Consider the following 18,408-nt stretch of genomic DNA (forward strand, 5'->3'; position numbering starts at 1 on the left):
TGAGCACGCTGCCCTACATGACATCCTTCATTTCAATGGCTGCTACGCAGCCTGTGCCATATGGATACTTCTCACCAACACCAGCTATTCTGAACTGGGCAGGTGGGAAATTTCCCTGTGATATATCCTACGTTCCCACAAGCCTCCTGGCCTCAACCTTCAGAAGTCGTTGTCCTCACTCATCCAACCCCTTTCCTGTCCACATTCCAACACTAAACAGCCCTCATTCCACCATTGCACCCTGTCTTTTTACTTCTCCCCTTTTCCACTAACCTGCCGCCCCCCCTCCCCCCAGCCCACCGTCTTGCGTGTGTGTGTGTGTGTGTGTGTGTGTGTGTGTGTGTGTGTGTGTGTGTATCTTTTTGATGAAGGGCTTACTGGCTGAAAGCTTTTTTTGCAACAGTCTTTTTGTTGTGCCTATCTGTGACTCAGCATGTCTGCTATATGGTGAGTGGCAACTTTTCATTTCATAATATTGTTACATTCCATCCTGGATTTTCCATTCTAGATTTTTTGTTTTCTTGATGTTACAAAGTGTTACATCCTAAAACTATTAAACACACTGAGGCTATTGTAACAGATGTACTGTTTACTTGAATGGCTTGTAAAAATAGTTTTGTAAATATGAAAACATGACAGGTAAAGGAATGTATTCATAACAACTGGCGAAGAGTTCTCGGGCTTCCAGCCGGGTGGCGGTGTCTTCAAACAGCGACGTTTCGACGAGTGACATACTCATCATCTTCTGGCCAGAAGATGATGAGTATGTCACTCGTCGAAACGTCACTGTTTGAAGACACCGCCACCCGGCTGGAAGCCCAAGAACTCTTCGCCAGCTGTATACGCCGGGAAAGCATACACTCACATATTCATAACAACATTTTTATTAAATCATACAATAAATTTTCTTTGTACTTTTCAATTAATGCTTCAAAATTGATTGTAGATTTGAAAGTATACTTAACTTATAAGATATTGTATATAGTAGGTTCCATCCATACTACATTATTCTTTTTGATATATTGTATATAAAAAGATATACAAATAAAGCAACACTTCATGAAACTATCATCACAGACAGAACATTTTATTGCATAAATATTATTGCCTATCCTAGTTTCTAAGTTATTAAATAAATAAAATTGGATTTCAGTCATCATTTAACTCTGTAGCGAGGGCTTCCAATTTTTCTTCAAGTAATTTTGTCATGTCAGGCTCTGACTGGAGAATTTTTGTTGCATCTTGCAACAGAGTCATTGCTTCTCCCATGATTTCCTAAGAGCAATAAAACAGAAGTCAGGTTACAGTGTTACCAAACTACAAATGAAAAGTAAACACATATGCAAAACATTAAACTGGAATTAATTTTCATACAGTCATTAATGGAACATTGTCAGATTGGCACCATGTCAAACATACCTTTTCAGCAAGTCAAGACAAAACATAAAGCAGCATAAATTACAGGAATGTGTCAAAGTTAATTCAGAGGAGGATCAATATTGAGTCAGGAGGGACAAACAAAACTTCTGAGGGGCTGAGGATTTTTGTGGAAATGCTAACAACAGTGTTGCTGGGCTTATTTTGACTCTGTATTTAGTGGGATGTTGAAAGGGAGTCTAGGGGCTGTAGCAAGGGGAAGAGATCAACTAGGCAGGTCTGGGGACCATGAGGGGTTGACAAGGAGGAACACTGTGGGTAGGCTAGTAGGCAGCAGGTGCAGAATCCCTTGCACTCCAGCATCTAGAGGAGCATTTCAGGCATCACCTCCACAAGTTAAGCAGCCTGCTAATTTCCTACTGCTGCCTTGGGGCACCACTACCCTACACTGCAGTCCTGTTGGTACTGTAATCCAGATGCAGTATGATGGCTGACAGATGGTGTAATGGCCACATTGTTGCAATGTAATAAAATGGAGTGGAGTAATATGGAGTAGCAAATTTATTGTGCATTTCACAATAGACATAGAGTCACCAATGTAGGAAGAGTCGGCCACAGTACAGTAGGAACTATTTCCAGTCATACACAACAGGTGTAGCATAATGTACACTTTATTCTCAAGAACAACTTTACATACGTCTCCAATGAATACTAGTATAGAATGAACTGTATTTCCTCTCACTCTGTCCAAACATCACCCACACTGCACCATCCAGAGACACTCAAGTCTCACACAGAGGTTGATATCACTACATGTTGATGGGATATTCTGTATAGGACCTTGTCTTGCTCAGCTTCTACAAAAGTTTTCTTATTCTCATATACTGATACATTATTGCCATTAATATCAACAGTATCACAGAATAACCTTTGATCATTCATCTAATCTCTGTATTCTCTTATTCATCATGTTCCATAGAGACTATCATGATGATGAACTTTTAAAGATGTGGAATGAGACAACATATACATCATCAAAGTGAAACAGCTGTTAAGAACTATAGTAATGGCAAACCATCATTAAACTACTACAAACTATATGTGCTTACTCAAACTAAATTTAAACTTGCAAACTTAAAAGGAATGCTGCTACTTGGAAAAGGTAAACCTATCACTGCTGATAATCTCCTATTAAAAGCCTAAAATCTTTAATGAAAAACAGCAACAGAGGTGCGATCAAAGCAGAGTGCTGTCACTGAACTGGAAAACCAGACCATCATAGATATTCATAGGCACTTGCAGAATGTTTGTGCAGATCTGGCAGTGAAGGAAAACACAGTGAGTCATTGGGTGAGGCACCCATCATCATCACAACAAGATCATGCAATCCTGTCTGATTTCTCATGTGTGGACGGCTGCAAACAGCTGTGACTCATGCAGTGTTGGAACATGCAGATACTCTCATTTGAGGTGATCAATAGAATCAAAATCAAACACCTTGCTGCTCAATTGGATGTCCCTGTTGGTAGTGCCGACAGCCTCATCCACAAGTTGGGGTGCTCAAAGGTGTGGGCCTATTAGGTTCCTCCCCACCTAACGGAAGATCATAAAGAGCAATGTGGTGCCATTTGTGCAGAGTTGCTTGTGCGTTAAAAGTCTGATTGTGACAATTTTTTGTTAAGCATCATCACAGGTCACTGAAACATGGGTTCATCAATTTGAACCAAAAATAAAATGGTAATTCATGGAGTAGTGTCACAACACCTCTCCTCCAAAGAAAAAGTTCAAAGCTGCACCCTCAGTTGGTAAAGTCATGGTGACTGTCTTCTGGGACTCTGAAGTGTATTGTGCTATCCTTAGGAAATTGAAGAAATGGCTCCAGCATGTTCATCACCACAAAAATTCTAATTAACTTCTTCTTCTCTGTGACAAAGCAAGGCCTCACACAAGTCTGTGCACTGAAGAGCAGCTCACAAAACTTCATTGAACTGTTCTTCCTCATCTGCCCACAGCCCAGATCTTGCACCTTCCAACTTCCAACTTGCATCTGTTTGGCACAATAAAGGATGTGCTCCACATGAGGCAGTATTTGGATGACAGGGAGGTTACTGATGCCGCAAGACATTGGCTCTGATGTCGACCAGTAGAGTGGTACCATGTGGGCATACAGGCTCTCCATGTAATGTGGCATAAGCCTGTCACATTGAATGGAGATTATATTGAAAAATATGGTTTTGTGGTCAAAAGAGTGGGGAATAATATGGTGTACTGGAATCCTGAATAAAACCAGCCTGCTTTCTGAAAAAAGAAAAATATGTTTTGCTTTACTTGCTGAACAATCCTCATAGATAATCAGATAATTTGTAGAGGAAGTGGCTATGGAGGCATGGGCTTAGCTTCTCTTGTTGCAGCCCTTGAGGAAGAATGGGCTGCTCTTCCTCTATTAAAGGCAAAGGGTGGACACATCCCATAGAATGTCCACTGTTGATCAGATAGCATATAGTCATTGTGTACATCATTATACAACTAAAACTGATTTTTGATTTGGGACATCAGTCTTATGACTGGTTTGATGTAACCAGCCATGACTTCCTCTTCTGTGTCAAATTTTTCATCTCAGAGTAGCACATCCACCAAAATTCCTCATTATTTGCTGGATGTGTTCCAATCTCTACTCGTCCCTTACAGATTTTGCCCTCTATGTCAAACATGTTAGGACTGATGGCCTCAGAAGTTAAGTCCCATAGTGCTCAGAGCCATTTGAAGCATTTTTTTTTTTCAAACATGTTTCATCATCCTGTTCTTTCTTGTCAGTATCTTCTACATGTAGCTATCCTCACCAATTCTGAAGAAAATAACCTCATTTCTTACCTTGTTAATTCACCTATTTTGCAGCAACCTTTCATATTATCACATCTCAAGCACTTCAGACTGGCTGGCCTTGGCATCTGTTTGAGAAGAATGCCTTGTGGCCAAAAGCTTCCATGTTTAGTAGTCTTTTTGTTGTGCCTGTCTGTGACTCTGCATCTTTGCTATATGGTGAGTAGCAATCAGTCCTTTTCCAATATTGAAGCTGTATAAAAAAGGGGTTTCAAGAGCTATGTTGATTTTGGGTTGCTCAGGTAAAGTGTAGCCCAGGGTCAGTATACCACCAGATGAATATGAGAAACATTCCAAAACTGTCCTCCAATTTGTAAGTGCTATCAACTTTTAGCCACCTAACACTGCACAAAGGTAATCCTTGTCATATCAGTTTCTCACAATATTGTGCAGCATACCAATTGGAATGGGAGAGTTCATAGTTCTGTGACTGCATGTGGCAAGGCATTCACACAGACTTTGAAAAGGTCCATATTCTGAAAAATGCATTTTCTTAACTTTGAAATTTCATACCTTTTTCCCTCTACTTTTGTGCAGAGAATGGTATTTTTTCCCTCGAGAATAAGTACAAATGTAAACACCTACAATATAACATGGCTGTGTTCTTTTGAGTATACTACAATAGCTGCTGTGTAAAACTGAATGCAAATCAACAATGCATCATAGGTTTCTTTTTCCACAGATCAATGGTAAAGTACTGTTGTGCATAAAGGTGAGGGAGTGTCCTTTGGGAATTTAGGAAAGATCACTGGAATGTATACTGCTGCTACATTTATGTGTTGGGAATTTGTGATGGAATCCTTGTGCCATGGAGAGAGAGAGAGAGAGAGAGAGAGAGAGAGAGAGAGAGAGAGAGACAGAGGTTCCTTCCTGCAGCTCAGTGAGGCCTGAATGAGGAAGATCATTTTGCATAAACGGAGTGACAATGGTCAATTCTAAATCTGCAGTTTAGTGGGGTTGCAGACATTGATTGCTAGAAATATAAGAGAATTCAGTAATGAATATAAAATCTATAGCCAGATTCCAGGAGGAGGTATGTGGTCCCTCTTGTCCCCCTTACAGACACCTATGGTCTTAACCCTCTCCACCTTGCCAGATGGCCTCCCCACCACTGGCCACAACATCTCCTCTAGAGGCACACGACTGACTCTCCCTTTGGACCCTTGGCCAATGACCTTGCAGTTCAGCAGCCATAAAGGAACAAACTAGACATGAGCCCAACACTTTGCCTGAAGGTAACAAGGGAAATTTGTTGAAATGTTGTGAAAATGCAATAAGATGATGTCACAACTGCAGATAACCTGAGAAGATTTCATCTCTCAGAGTAAGCTTACTTAATTCAAACAAGGCCATTCTGCAGATGAAGCTGATATGTGACTTAATATGTACCAACAGACCAAACCAAAATTTCATTGCTGTCAAATGTACTTGCTGTGCCAGATTGAGAGCTTTATACCTTGACCTCATATTCCCTCAATTACCATATTAAGTCTGAGTGAATTCTGTTACATTTTACTCACAAAGAAAAGTCACTAATAGTTAAGGATACTGAACATTGGTTGTCCATGTCATAGTACAGTGTTTCAAATATTCCTCCAGAGAGGGAGAAATAATTTTATTAATACAGTCTCCAACAGCTTGAAATTAAGGGTATTTGCAACAGTGTCAGTACTTTCAACTTGTTTGTGGATTCAATTTTGTTGTACATCTCTTACTAAGCACTAGGGCCTCTGACTTTGTTTTTTGTACAGAAAATCTATTCGTAGTGGTGAATATGAACCACCTTTTTCTGTATATTGGAATGATGACAATGAAGCTTTGTGCCAGACTGGAACTCGAACCTCGATTTCCCACTTCAGATGAGCAGTTACCTTAACTGCTTCGGCCATTCAAGAACAAATTCCAGCCAGACCAAAACCTCCATATGTCATCATCCATGTGTCACAACTTGCATTCATACAATGAGGAATGAAGCAATGTTCCTTTGGACATGCACGTATGTACAAAAGATCATTTCTTTGTACTTCTTCATAACAAGGCACTGCTGTTTCATATTTATTCACCAATTCCAGGCCCCTAACTGTCAACAAATACAGCCTTCCCGGACAGGAATATACATAACATACAAATGCAGGTCATGACATGTCAATGGCAACATATCTGGTCTGGGCAGGATTCATGCTTGGATGGCCAAGTATGTATGTATGTATGTATGTATGTATGTATGTATGTAAAGCAGTTAAGGTGACCGCTCTTGTAAAGCAGGCAATCTGGGTTTGAGTCCTGGTCTGACACAAAGTTTCACTGCCCTCGTTCCAACTTACAGCTGTATATTGTGTCTATTGATGGCTATAGTCACTGCAGGGTCTTTGAACGTGCATACTTGTCCAAAGGAACATTGCTTTGTACTTCTTAATAACACGGGCACTAATGTTTTGCATTACTTTTTTGTGTACAAAGGTGTCCTTCATTACCTGTACTAATTTTGCAATAATACAATATTAGCTTGCATCTGTATAGATGTCCCTGTGCATTCATTCAGCCATTTAATCATTCACAGATTATGCTCTGTAAATCATGTGAAATAAGTCAAGTTATGCAGAGTGTTCAGGCTCCTTCTGTAAAGTATACTAACCACAAATTATGACTAGGGATAATTTACTCACACTAATTATTATGAGAAATAGAAATGCCTTTACTTTGAAAAATGCCACTGCTCTGGCTCTTAAACTACTCAGATGCTGTTTTAGGTGATATTTAAAATAAGCAATTTATGTTACTTACAACAGAATATTATTCGCTGTCTACATACTGGCAAGGTCAAGATCTGTTTAATGCAACCATTACAGCTCATCAGAATTTACAGGCCTGAATCCCAATGTTCTGATAAATAGTAAAATGAGTGGCTAATAAAGTATTCTTCTACTTTGTTATTGAATTTTTGGAGATTTTTCAGTCTCTTGCCCGATCTCTATCAGCAACTTCCTATTAACTTTTGCACCAGAACATAAAACTCACATTCCAAACTCTAGATTGGGATGCTTAGAAATTATTTTTAACTCTAGTATTGTGGGTGTGAAATACATAGTTCATCTAAGGGGAGTTAGAACGGAATTTTTTTTCACATTTTCAGATTTTTATTTTGTTATAAAATTTGCAATTTTCTGAATGAAATGACATATATATTACTTATAAACTCATATAGGAAGTATTTTATTTTATTTTTTAAAATATAATCTACACCAGTTGAAAATGTTAAAGTTTTTACGTGCATTACTTCAAGATCTAATAAAATTGGTAATTTTTTTTTATATAGAAGGCTGTGGATTGTTGTGTTATAAAGGTCATGTCCAGAAGAGGATGGTCACCAGGTTGAACAAGTTGAAATAAAGTTTGAGAGACAAGAAACTTTCTGATGGTAAAATCATAAGAGGCAGGCTGACAGACAAAATGATAGACGAACTACAGCAGTGTTATGGGATGGCCATTAGAAATAATACTGGGAATTTATTGAAAATGAAGCAGGCAGTATGGGCTACCTTCTTCCACAGACTGTCAAATGATGAAAAACCGGTATACCAATTAATGGTGCAATTACTGCAATACCCAGCACTCAAACAGGAAGCCATAAACATTCCATCCCAGCAGCAGTCATGAATATCATAAAACCTATTTACAGAGACCTGGCAAATCCTGAATTACTGAAGAAGTGTCTGCATGGTCAAACTCAAAATCCCAATGAGTCGTTCAATAATCTTATATGGACTCACTTACCAAAAAATGTTTTTGTTGGAATGAAGACACTAAAGTGAGGGGTCAGTGATGCTGTTATTGCTTTTAGTGATGGAAACACTGGTAGGGGGAAAGTGCTACAGCATATGGGAATTAATCCTGGAGAAACTGCATTAGAGAACTTCAACAGATGGACAAGATTTGCATTGATAAAGCAGATTATGCAGCACAGTTGGCCACTAAGGAGCCCAGAAACAAGAAAAGAAGAAAAAACTTGGAAAAAGATCAAGATAATGATATACAGTATGGTGCAGGGTGTTTCTGAGTGACTAAAAATAAAAAATTAAGCATATGTTAATGAGTTACAGTGTTTTGAAACTTTAGAAGCCATTCCTGAAAATTTACATTTTCTGTTGCATTTTTCCCCTAAATCTCAGAAACCACTTCGAGTAGAATATTCAAATTTTCAGGTAGTAATAACATACATATCCTGAGTCTACGGAACTTAAAAAAGATCATAATGTTATGTATAATTGAAATTATTTAGGATAATATACAAAAAAGTACACAACATTTCAACCATGTAATCAAAAAATTGTATTTCCAAAAGGAGTGGCTGAAGCGTAATGATTGTAGTTCAGTAGACCCAGAACATAAAGTTTAATGTCCTGTAAAAGTTTCATGTCAATGGCTACAGTGGTTCCTGAAATATAGGGAAGCCAAGTCACTAAATTTAACATTGTTGGGATAGGGTGTTCCAACTCCCCTTAAATTAACTCCTGTTATTAACCAGAATTACCATCAGGGAGAACGTTTGTTGAAAGACATGTGCAAGAACTCTTAACTCTCTGAAGAGACTTTTGCAAGATGTTTGGTTATTTGCTTTACAGAATATTCTTGGCACACACTTCTATATGGTAAATGCCTAATTGATCTTAAATGCATTGTCCCAGAAGATTATGCAAATCATCCCATCAGCAGGTGAACATAGTGAGACACATTTCTAACAAAGGAAACTCCCCATCACTCCCCCCCTCCCCCCACCCCCTCCCCAGATTTAGTGGTAAAATGGCCCAGTGGATAGCCCACCAAAAACTGAACACAGATCAAGCAAGAAAACAGGAAGAGGGTCTACTGAACCATGAAAAAGAAGAAGAAGAAGAAGAAAAAGAAGAGGAGAGACAGTAAACTGTCAAAGCTCAAGATGTGCAACATCGTGCGAGTTGCAAGAATCATGGTGTTGTGGTTGTGTGATCATGGTGATGGACTACACAGCAGGAGATCTGTGTTCAAATATCCCTCGTGCCCCCTTTCTCCCCCCCCCCCCTCCCCATCATAAAATTATCTTCCACACTCCATCTCACAAAATTATGAACTTTCAGTTTGGTCATTGATGTATTTTTTCTCCTCCTGTAGTCTTGGCAATTGGCGTATTATACAACATCATGATCACATAACCACGATGCCATTGCAATTTAAACTCGATGAATGTTGCACATTGTGAACTTGAACTGTTCACTGTTTCGATTTTGGTTCTTTTTGCAGGGTTCAGTACACTTTCTTCCTGTTTTCATGCATGATCTGTGATCAGTTTTTGAAGGATAATGCACTGGATCATTTTACCGCTAAATCTGAGAGGGGTGAGATAGGGAGTTTCCCTTATAAGAACAAAGTAGCCACAACTGAGCTTATTGGCTAACTTATTCAGGTGCTGGTGCCACATCAAATCATTGTCTATGTGTGTGCCTAGGAATTAGACACACGGAGTCTCATCCAGAATGTATTGATTGATCTCTATTTATGGTACCTGCAAGTCAGTTTTAATGATTTAGTTTCTGATATGTACATGTGTATCATAAGGATAATTTAACTACTGATATTTCATTTTTCTTTTAAGTTTCAGATTTTGTAAGACTCCCTTTGTCTGTATGGATTATACTGTATGAGTGCCCTTTGATACATGTGCTGCTTCTAAGCTGAAAACAATTTCTTTTTCAGTATTAATTCCAAGTGTATTCAAACATATTGCCCTAAAGAAAGCATTGGTAATTTCTGGGACTGAATAAATGCTCTTGCCTGATGCAATGAGACTGAGACTATGCTATGTGTGGTCTGAGTAATTGTATATGGTGTCCGAGAAGTTCCTGTACCCCTCTTTCCTTTATACAATTGGGGAAACAGTTGTTTCATTGTTATCCCTGCTTTAAAGCCTATTCAAAGCATTATAGTCAGTACTGTATTATTTTCAATATTGCATTGTTTCAGTTTTTTTTGTGTGTGTGTGTGTGTGTGTGTGTGTGTGTGTGTGTGTGTGTGTGTGTGTGTGTGTGTGTGTGTGTGAGTGTTTGTGTGTGTTTCTTGAGGGGGGGGGGGGGGGGAAGAGGAGGAGGGGTGTACTAATTTCCGCAGATAATGGAGAAAATGATGAAAACAATAAGTGGATTTAGAGATTGTTATGGTAAAGTTCTGCTTCATAAAGCAACTCTGCTTGATTGGGAGAAACTTGCATTTACTTCAGACAGGGTCAGAGGCAGTCATATGGCATTTTTTCACTTTGACAGTTACACTAATATATGTTAATGTGTTATGTATACTGGCACAGTGGTAAAATCAACACTAGGGTTGCGTGTTTTCCATTTTACATATGGACTTTACATGTGGGGTATTTCTGTCTGTAGTTATTATTGTTGTGTGTAACTCTCGTTGTGGTTGCTATCATGTACTGCTCCCTCCTGCACCACCACCTACACAGAAAAATTATTACCTTCAAGAAATTTACAGTGGCTATGGACCTGCACATAGATAATGTGGAAACTCATCAAGTAAGTGTAACAATGTTTCTACTTAAAAAACAAAAACTTAAAAAAGAAAAACAACTCCTAGATCTTACAGTCCATGACATGTAACTAAACAGACTGCAGGGGTATTAAAATGTGAAGAAGACTCCATGGGGAAAACTGGAATATTGCAAAGTAACTGTACACTTTTTTAGATCCTTAAAAGAAATTGTGGCAGTGCCACATACGACAAAGATAACATGTGATGGCAGAAGTTGGATGCTGCTGTCACAATTTACATTTTCAACAATCATGCTTCATCCTGGGGTAGTGCTTCACCAGACAGTGCATTCCAGCACCACAGAATACATCGCTCCCACAGTCACAGCCATCCACAGGATAAAGAGGAGTGTCCCCGGGACACCGTGCGCCAGAAGCGAGAACGCTACCGCAAGACCACGAGCTACTTTTTAATAATCACCTGTTAGGGCATCAACAATTTGCCTTATTTGCTTGTCTATTTGTATAATGTCTGCTACATCTCAGATCTTGGCTTATTGGTTAATTCATTTGAACTTGTGCATTATGCTAGTGATTGTTTCACACCAGTCTTCACAGCCAGTTTCTCTTTGTTATTTATCTAAGAGTGCTTCTCATAGTCACAATATCCCTGTCCAAGCATGGTTTGTGTAAGTAGCTCCACACCGTACTCATTCCTGAGCACTGCTATTGTTTAAATAAAGCTATACCATGACAATACAATATTAAAGTTGGAATACCAAATGATGATGTTTCTTTGAAATATAAACACATGAAGACAGATATAATTTCAAATTTTAGGCATCAGTTCTGGGGTGTCAAGCAAAACAATAGGTCCTGTTCTACAAGGGACTATTTAGGGTTAAATGAGACTCCAAAAACAACTTATGATAAATTAGTGGTAAACATATTGTATGTGCTGTATGTACCTGAGCTGCAGACTTTGTGATTTTGTCAGCATTGAAGTCTCTCTTAGCTTGAACCACCATGGCAGCTTGTAGCTCATACAGCAGTATACCCCTCAAGCGTGACATCCCTGGTTCCAGAACATCAGCAACTTCCAGCAATTCATTGCATAATTCCACTTTTCTGTTCACTTGTTCATCTGTTACATCTGAAAATTGCAGAAACATCTATATTATAAAAGCAATATATACATTGTTCAGAAGCTCATGACAAACCAGCTGACTTTTTATACAGGATGTTTCACAACTGCTGTTACAGGCTACCAGGAATAAAGTTTTGATAGAGAACCCAACTCCAGAAATGTGTCATTTGGGTATAAAATACACTCGAAGATCAGATCACTTTCATATCTCCTATTTCACAACAGGATGCATAATGGCAAGGCTACAAAACACGTGTATCAAGACTGTTTCCTGATTGCCTCAGTCTTTCACATCCCATTTTCATTTAACTACAACAACCTGTTACACTCGCATCTAGGGGAATTGACTGTGGAGCTCCTTGTTTGCACTGAGGATAGTGTTTGCACATTGGGGTTTGTGAACTGTGTGTGTGAAAGCATGCATCACAGATACACATTTTTCAACAGATAGCTTGGTCACCACATGGACCAACTTACGCAGAGCACGCAGGTCAGAGCTGATTGTCTCCTCTGTGCACATACTGCAAAGTAGGAGATATGAAAGTGATTCAATTTCAGAACTTATTTTCCATACATTTCAGGCCTTCAAAACTTTATCTACTAAAACCTCTCTACAGTGGTGGCTTGTGACTATACATACTGTGTGTTCACAAATTTTTAGATTCAGATAAATAAGAAAGCACAAAATTAATAGTGTCTGCTGTATAACAGTTATGCTTATCAACATATTAATACACCTACAGCCACTGCCAATAATAATAATATTAGTAATAGTAGTAGTAGTAGTAGTAGTAGTAGTAGTGAAAGAATTGTTTTTGTGGAATTTTATAATTAAGTACAGTTTGAGGTAAGAACAAAATAAGATAAAGCTTTTGCTACTCTCTGTTTCACATTTTTGTGTTAGTGGGAGGTTTTGTGCTTTTTTCATTTTTACACACAAATGTACAAGATCCGCAACACATGTATTAGTTAACAAATTAATTTCTGTGCTAAAAATTACACATTCCTATGTTAGACCCACACAACAACTTAATCTTGTTATACATTACATTGTTAAATGCTCGCTTGTAGTTATGCTTATTTGATTTTGTCATTTTCTTAGTCAACAGATCTGGTCTGGGTGGCCCTAGTTCCTTTGCGGCTAATGTTTCCTGGTAATTTTCTTTTCCATTAGCATTTAAAACAGAGTTCATGTTGACACCACACACGTAAGCCAATTCCAGCAAAGTAAACAACCAACTCCAAACACAAACTGCCGTTTGTGGAAATTATTACATTCAAGTAGTACTGTCTACCTACACGGCCACTTGACTAGAACACAAATGAGCAGCTGAGAACCATATGGACCAAAAGCAGAGCGTCTTAGATCTCATATTTAACTGGATATCAAAGAACTCAGTAAGACTTCTTTTCGTGAATGTTTATCTACATACAGGTTATCCTGACCCACCATAAGATCAACAGACGTCAGAAGCATGAGTAATGGCTACAGCCTCACAATCGACGATGACGTGCTTTATAGTTCATTGCACCTCAAATGGATTACTGTATGATAAAATCCAAAATTTAATGCAATATCTAGAGCCCAGCAAAACAGTTTTTCTATCAGTACCGTAAACTAGGTCTACTTTGGGACTGGTGAGGTAAAATTAGGACAGTGACAATTTTGTTTTAAATTTCCTGCTGCTGCAACTTGTGAGATACATTGTTGCTTCTGAGGCCTCTGCAGTCTTTGTTCATTGCTGTCATCTACTGGCTGTCTCCAAAAATTTCCATATACAACCTTGCTTCGTGTCATTTTTGACTTCTTGCAAGTTCGCCGCAAACTTTCACATACGCAATTGGAACGACAGTTGGACCACGATAGACAGGTAAATATAACAAATCGTACATGCTTTAGCTACAATTTCTGTGAATATAGAATAAAAAATTCTATAATTAGTATCTAGTTTGGCTGCTTTTGTCACTAATGAGATTTTCATGGGGCAACTTTGGAACTGTCCCAAAGTTAGCCCACAGATACGTTTTAACTGATTTTGATTATCTCTTTTGTTTTAGGAGTCATCAAAGTATGGTTCAGATATATAAACGGGCCCTTGGGTCAAGGGTATACAGAAATTATACCGAGGAAGTCTCCAGGAGGTTGTTTAATGCAATTAAAGCGAAAATCCTGATGTACCGGAAGGCGTCTCAAAAGTACGGCATTCCAAAGAAAACACTTCTACTAAAAAAATAAAGGAACTGGGGAACAGTTGGCAGGCATTGTGTATTTACAAAGTCAGAAGAGGAGCAGTTTGTTTCCCATCCGATAGCTTTATCAAGTTTTGGATTCCCCATGTGGACTTTCGACCTCCGTTACGGTAAAGGCTTACCTTAACAGATGCGGCAGGAAAGAAGCCAGGTTTAAAAACAACTTTCCTGGAATAGACTGGGCAAGGCAATTTATGCAAAGGCACAAAGCTATTTTGACGCACAGGGCTGCAAAAAACATTTCGGATGCAAGAGCAGCAAACGACGAAGAAATTGTGAATTCATTCTTTGACAATTTGGAGAAAGAGATGGAAAGTGTTTCCCACTGGGAATAAGTGTAACTGTGATGAAACTAATTTCGTTGGTGATCTAGGGTGTTCAAAAATAATTACTAAAAGGGGAACAAAGTACCCAGAAAAAAAAATGGAACTCATCAAAAGCGTGTACCTCCTTAATGGTATGTGGTAATGTAGTGAGAACACTTTCCCTCTTTACATAAATTACAAGACCAAAAAATTGTGGGATACATGGACGGAAAATGGGCCACCAGGGCTATGTATAACAGATCCAAGAGTGGGTGTTTTGACAGTGAGTGCTTTGAGGATTGGTTTACTCAGTTACTCCCACCTATTTTGAAATGACAAGATGATGTTAAGCTTATTATAGACGACGGCCTGAGCTACAGCTGTGTAAAGAGTACCGACAACATAAAATTCGTTGCATTGCCACTGAATGCAACCCATCTTCTGCAACCACTTGATGTTGCGTGCTTTCGACCTTCGAAAGCAAAGTGGCGGAAGATCCTTGGGATGGAAGTGGGCAGCAGGTGCAGCTCTGTCCCCAAGAACCAATTCCCCACCTTGCTTAACAAGCTGTGGAAATGCGTGACCTCAAGAGGGGATAACTTGAAAGCAGGCTTCCAGAAAGCTGGCATCTACCGCTTGAATCCCCAAATAGTGCTGTAAAGGCTTCCATCATTCACAATGGTCCGGGAAACAAAACTAACTTCAGTCATCAGTGACACCTTTATGGATCACCTTGTGCAGAAGAGAAATGAAGCAACTCAGAAGCGTCAAATGGTGAGGCATAGAAGGGTAAATTTCCTGCAGCAAAGAGCATTTCTGCAGAAGATGTTCTTGCTGCCAGGATGAACGACCCAACCACTTCATGAGTAAAAACTAAAACTGCACAGAGTGCTCCTCAACTGACAAAGACAATAATAAACGAAGAGGATACAGACAGTGACACTGATGAGAGCTCGTCTTCTGTACCCTATACAGAATTAGATGACTGTGTAGGATGTTCTGGATGAGGAAGATGGATCCGAAGCAACTCAGAAGCGTCAAATGGTGAGGCATAGAAGGGTAAATTTCCTGCAGCAAAGAGCATTTCTGCAGAAGATGTTCTTGCTGCCAGGATGAACGACCCAACCACTTCATGAGTAAAAACTAAAACTGCACAGAGTGCTCCTCAACTGACAAAGACAATAATAAACGAAGAGGATACAGACAGTGACACTGATGAGAGCTCGTCTTCTGTACCCTATACAGAATTAGATGACTGTGTAGGATGTTCTGGATGAGGAAGATGGATCCGAAGACACTGAAGAGTCTGCACCAATCTGCTTCGTTATGCCCCACGGGAACCAAACAGAGATGTGTGTGAGGGGATGTATATAATTGCTACATACAGAAGAAGACTGTATCCAGGACGAGTTACAAAAGGAACAATGATGGGTTATATGGTGTCCGCCATGGGAAAATGTGGAAAAGCCCAAGGAAGATGCTCTGCAATATGCTGCGGAGGACGTTATCCGAATGATCAGCCCGCCGGAGCAAGTTGGTCGTCGGGGTATTTTTTATGTAAAGGAGTAAGGACTGTATGAAATGGACTGAATTTTATCAGATGTCTGTTTTTAGTTTGCAATTTTTTTTTCGTGATTTTGTATCTGTTCACAGTTTCTTAAACGTGTTAATGAGTTAAATCTATTATATATATTTTTTAAAATTTCTGTGTTCCTAATTACTTTTATGTCATTGTAGTGGAGCCAATACTGGTCAAAATAAAGAGTAGGCAATCTGACATTAGGATAGTTATTTTTATGTATTGACTGCAGCCTGAAAAATGACTAGTCCCAATATAACCCCAACCGATGGGATAAAATTGGGACAAAATCAGGTGGGGCTCAATTGGCAAGGAACAGTTACACAACAAAATTCCTTTCTCATTCTAAAAGAGGAAGGTTAAATCTATCAAACTACCGATAACTTACATTTAGTCATTTAATGCACTATACCTTTTCAGTAAACAATCCGTCACAAAGTAGCCCATGTTTGTGGTATAACTATGACAAATACTGATATCTGATCTAATTTTATTACACAGTGAGGAATGTGCTACCGTCTAACGCATTGGTTTTCAAACTGGGTTGGGAGGTCGAAGGAGGGGGGCGCCCGCCCCCCACCCCTACAAGGTAGGTGTGGGGAGGTATTACAGGGGGCGCGGCCCGAGCGAGCGGTGCCAACGCACTATGTTATTAAAAAAGTAGCTATTCAATTAAACAAGTAGCTATTTAATCAAGACAAATGTGTTAGTAGTTACGACCAAATGTCTACTGGGTAGCCAGTATTTGCTATGTATTCCGAGATTCATTTTCGTCTTCGATCACCGGCCCGGTAGTAAACGCAGTAACTGACATCAGCCAATCCGATCGGTGGAGTACGTAGCGAACGAGTTCAGCTGAAGTGCGAAAACTTGGCCGATCGTTGAACATCAGCTCGATTCCTAACACTTTGTGCCAACTGTCTTCTGTATAGGATTTCTCGAGTTGTTCAGTCAGTATTGATCAAGCAAGTAGTTTAGTCGTGTGTGCTTCTGATGTGAAAGTGAACTGTAGACATGTAATGTTATTTGTTTCTTTATTTCGTCATGCGTTTGTCGAAGAAGTGCAAATACAGTGATGCTTACATTAAATACCGTTTTGTTGCTGTACAAGACAATGGTGTTGACCAGCCGCAATGTGTTATTTATTAAGAAGCAGTGGTTTTTATTAAGAAGCGGTGGCGGCCGGTTGGCTTCAGATTAATGGGGCGCAACGTCTGACCAAACAATCGCATGCTACATTTTCTCTCTTCAAAACGTTTCTTGAACGGGGAATATTTAGCATTTAGTGTATTAGCAAGTGACGTGATTTAAAGCTTCATCCAACAAAACTTTTTACTCTGAAACTAAAATATAAAAATTTACTCACAAATATATAGTTTTAAGTATTTTCTGCAGGCAAGACAGTAATTTATGGAATAACATTACAACGACGTTTTTACCTAAATTAATAGTTTTTGTAGACGAAGTCAATTCCGCTTTCCTTCTCTTGAGTAAAATGGTCAATTCCAAGTTCATTGAAATTATGGAAACCCAAAAGTGTTTTTTCTATAGAGCAAGTAGCCAACGCACTCAGTCTCTCTTCTTTCATTGTATTTCTTGTGAAAGTCTGATTCTTTTCAGTGTGGAGAAAACATCTCTCGCTTTCCGCTGTTGTCATTGGTACTGTACAAGTAATTCGTAATACTTTCAATGATTTCGGTAAAACAGCTTCTAAATTATTCCCGCAGATACAGTTCAGAAGTGTTAAAGCTGCGTTTGCGGTTTGGAAATCACTTATACTGTATATGACTGTCAATTCCTGTCCCAGTTCATTTTCGTTCAGGCCAAATAATGTAACTGTTGCCTGAAATTCTTTGTCAGGGAATAACAGCTTGTTTTGGAAACAAACTGTGCTGGAGTAACATAGCTGCTGACCAGTGATTGTTAAATGCGCTCGTCAATATTAGCCTTAATCTTCCTTTGCAACAGTTCTGTGTGAGTCTACAGAGCGGAAACGTTTTGGGCTGGCGATATCTTCTTTTGCATTTACCCCAATGATGATCAAGATCAAGAGAATTTCTCGTCAGTTGTTTCGGTGACTTGAAATCAGAAATATCTCTATGTTGCAGCTGATTAAACAAAATGTCGCAGTGAGGCAGGATCTTCCTGAAAAACTCAAGCAAAAAGAGAAACTCTTGGTTCTTGTTGAGAAGTTTCCAAAGTCCAGCTGCTTTCCTGGTTGTCGAGTAGTAGTTGCTGTCATCGTCCTCATTGATCCCAAGACACTCAGCTGTTTCTTTCTTGTAATTAAATACGGTGTTTACACATCGCGTTTTAAACTTCCATCTTGTGTCAGCATTGCTTTTACTCCAGCCTGCACCC

The 18,408-nt window shown here is 39.1% G+C and overlaps 1 protein-coding gene across 1 annotated transcript in view; it reads right to left on the minus strand.

Moving 5' to 3' along the window:
• Nucleotides 1-866: 866 nt before the first annotated feature.
• Nucleotides 867-18,408, minus strand: part of LOC124775745 (SET domain-containing protein SmydA-8) — a gene marked incomplete at its 5' end in the record, with an annotated part of 51,866 nt that continues 34,324 nt past the window's right edge. The window contains 2 exons of the mRNA XM_047250575.1: nt 867-1,275; nt 11,735-11,919. Of these exons, the coding sequence (XP_047106531.1) occupies nt 1,150-1,275; nt 11,735-11,919 (311 nt within the window). The remainder of the gene's footprint in view (nt 1,276-11,734; nt 11,920-18,408) is intronic.

The sequence above is a fragment of the Schistocerca piceifrons genome, chromosome 2, assembly GCF_021461385.2.
Source record: "Schistocerca piceifrons isolate TAMUIC-IGC-003096 chromosome 2, iqSchPice1.1, whole genome shotgun sequence".
NCBI lineage: Eukaryota > Metazoa > Arthropoda > Insecta > Orthoptera > Acrididae > Schistocerca > Schistocerca piceifrons.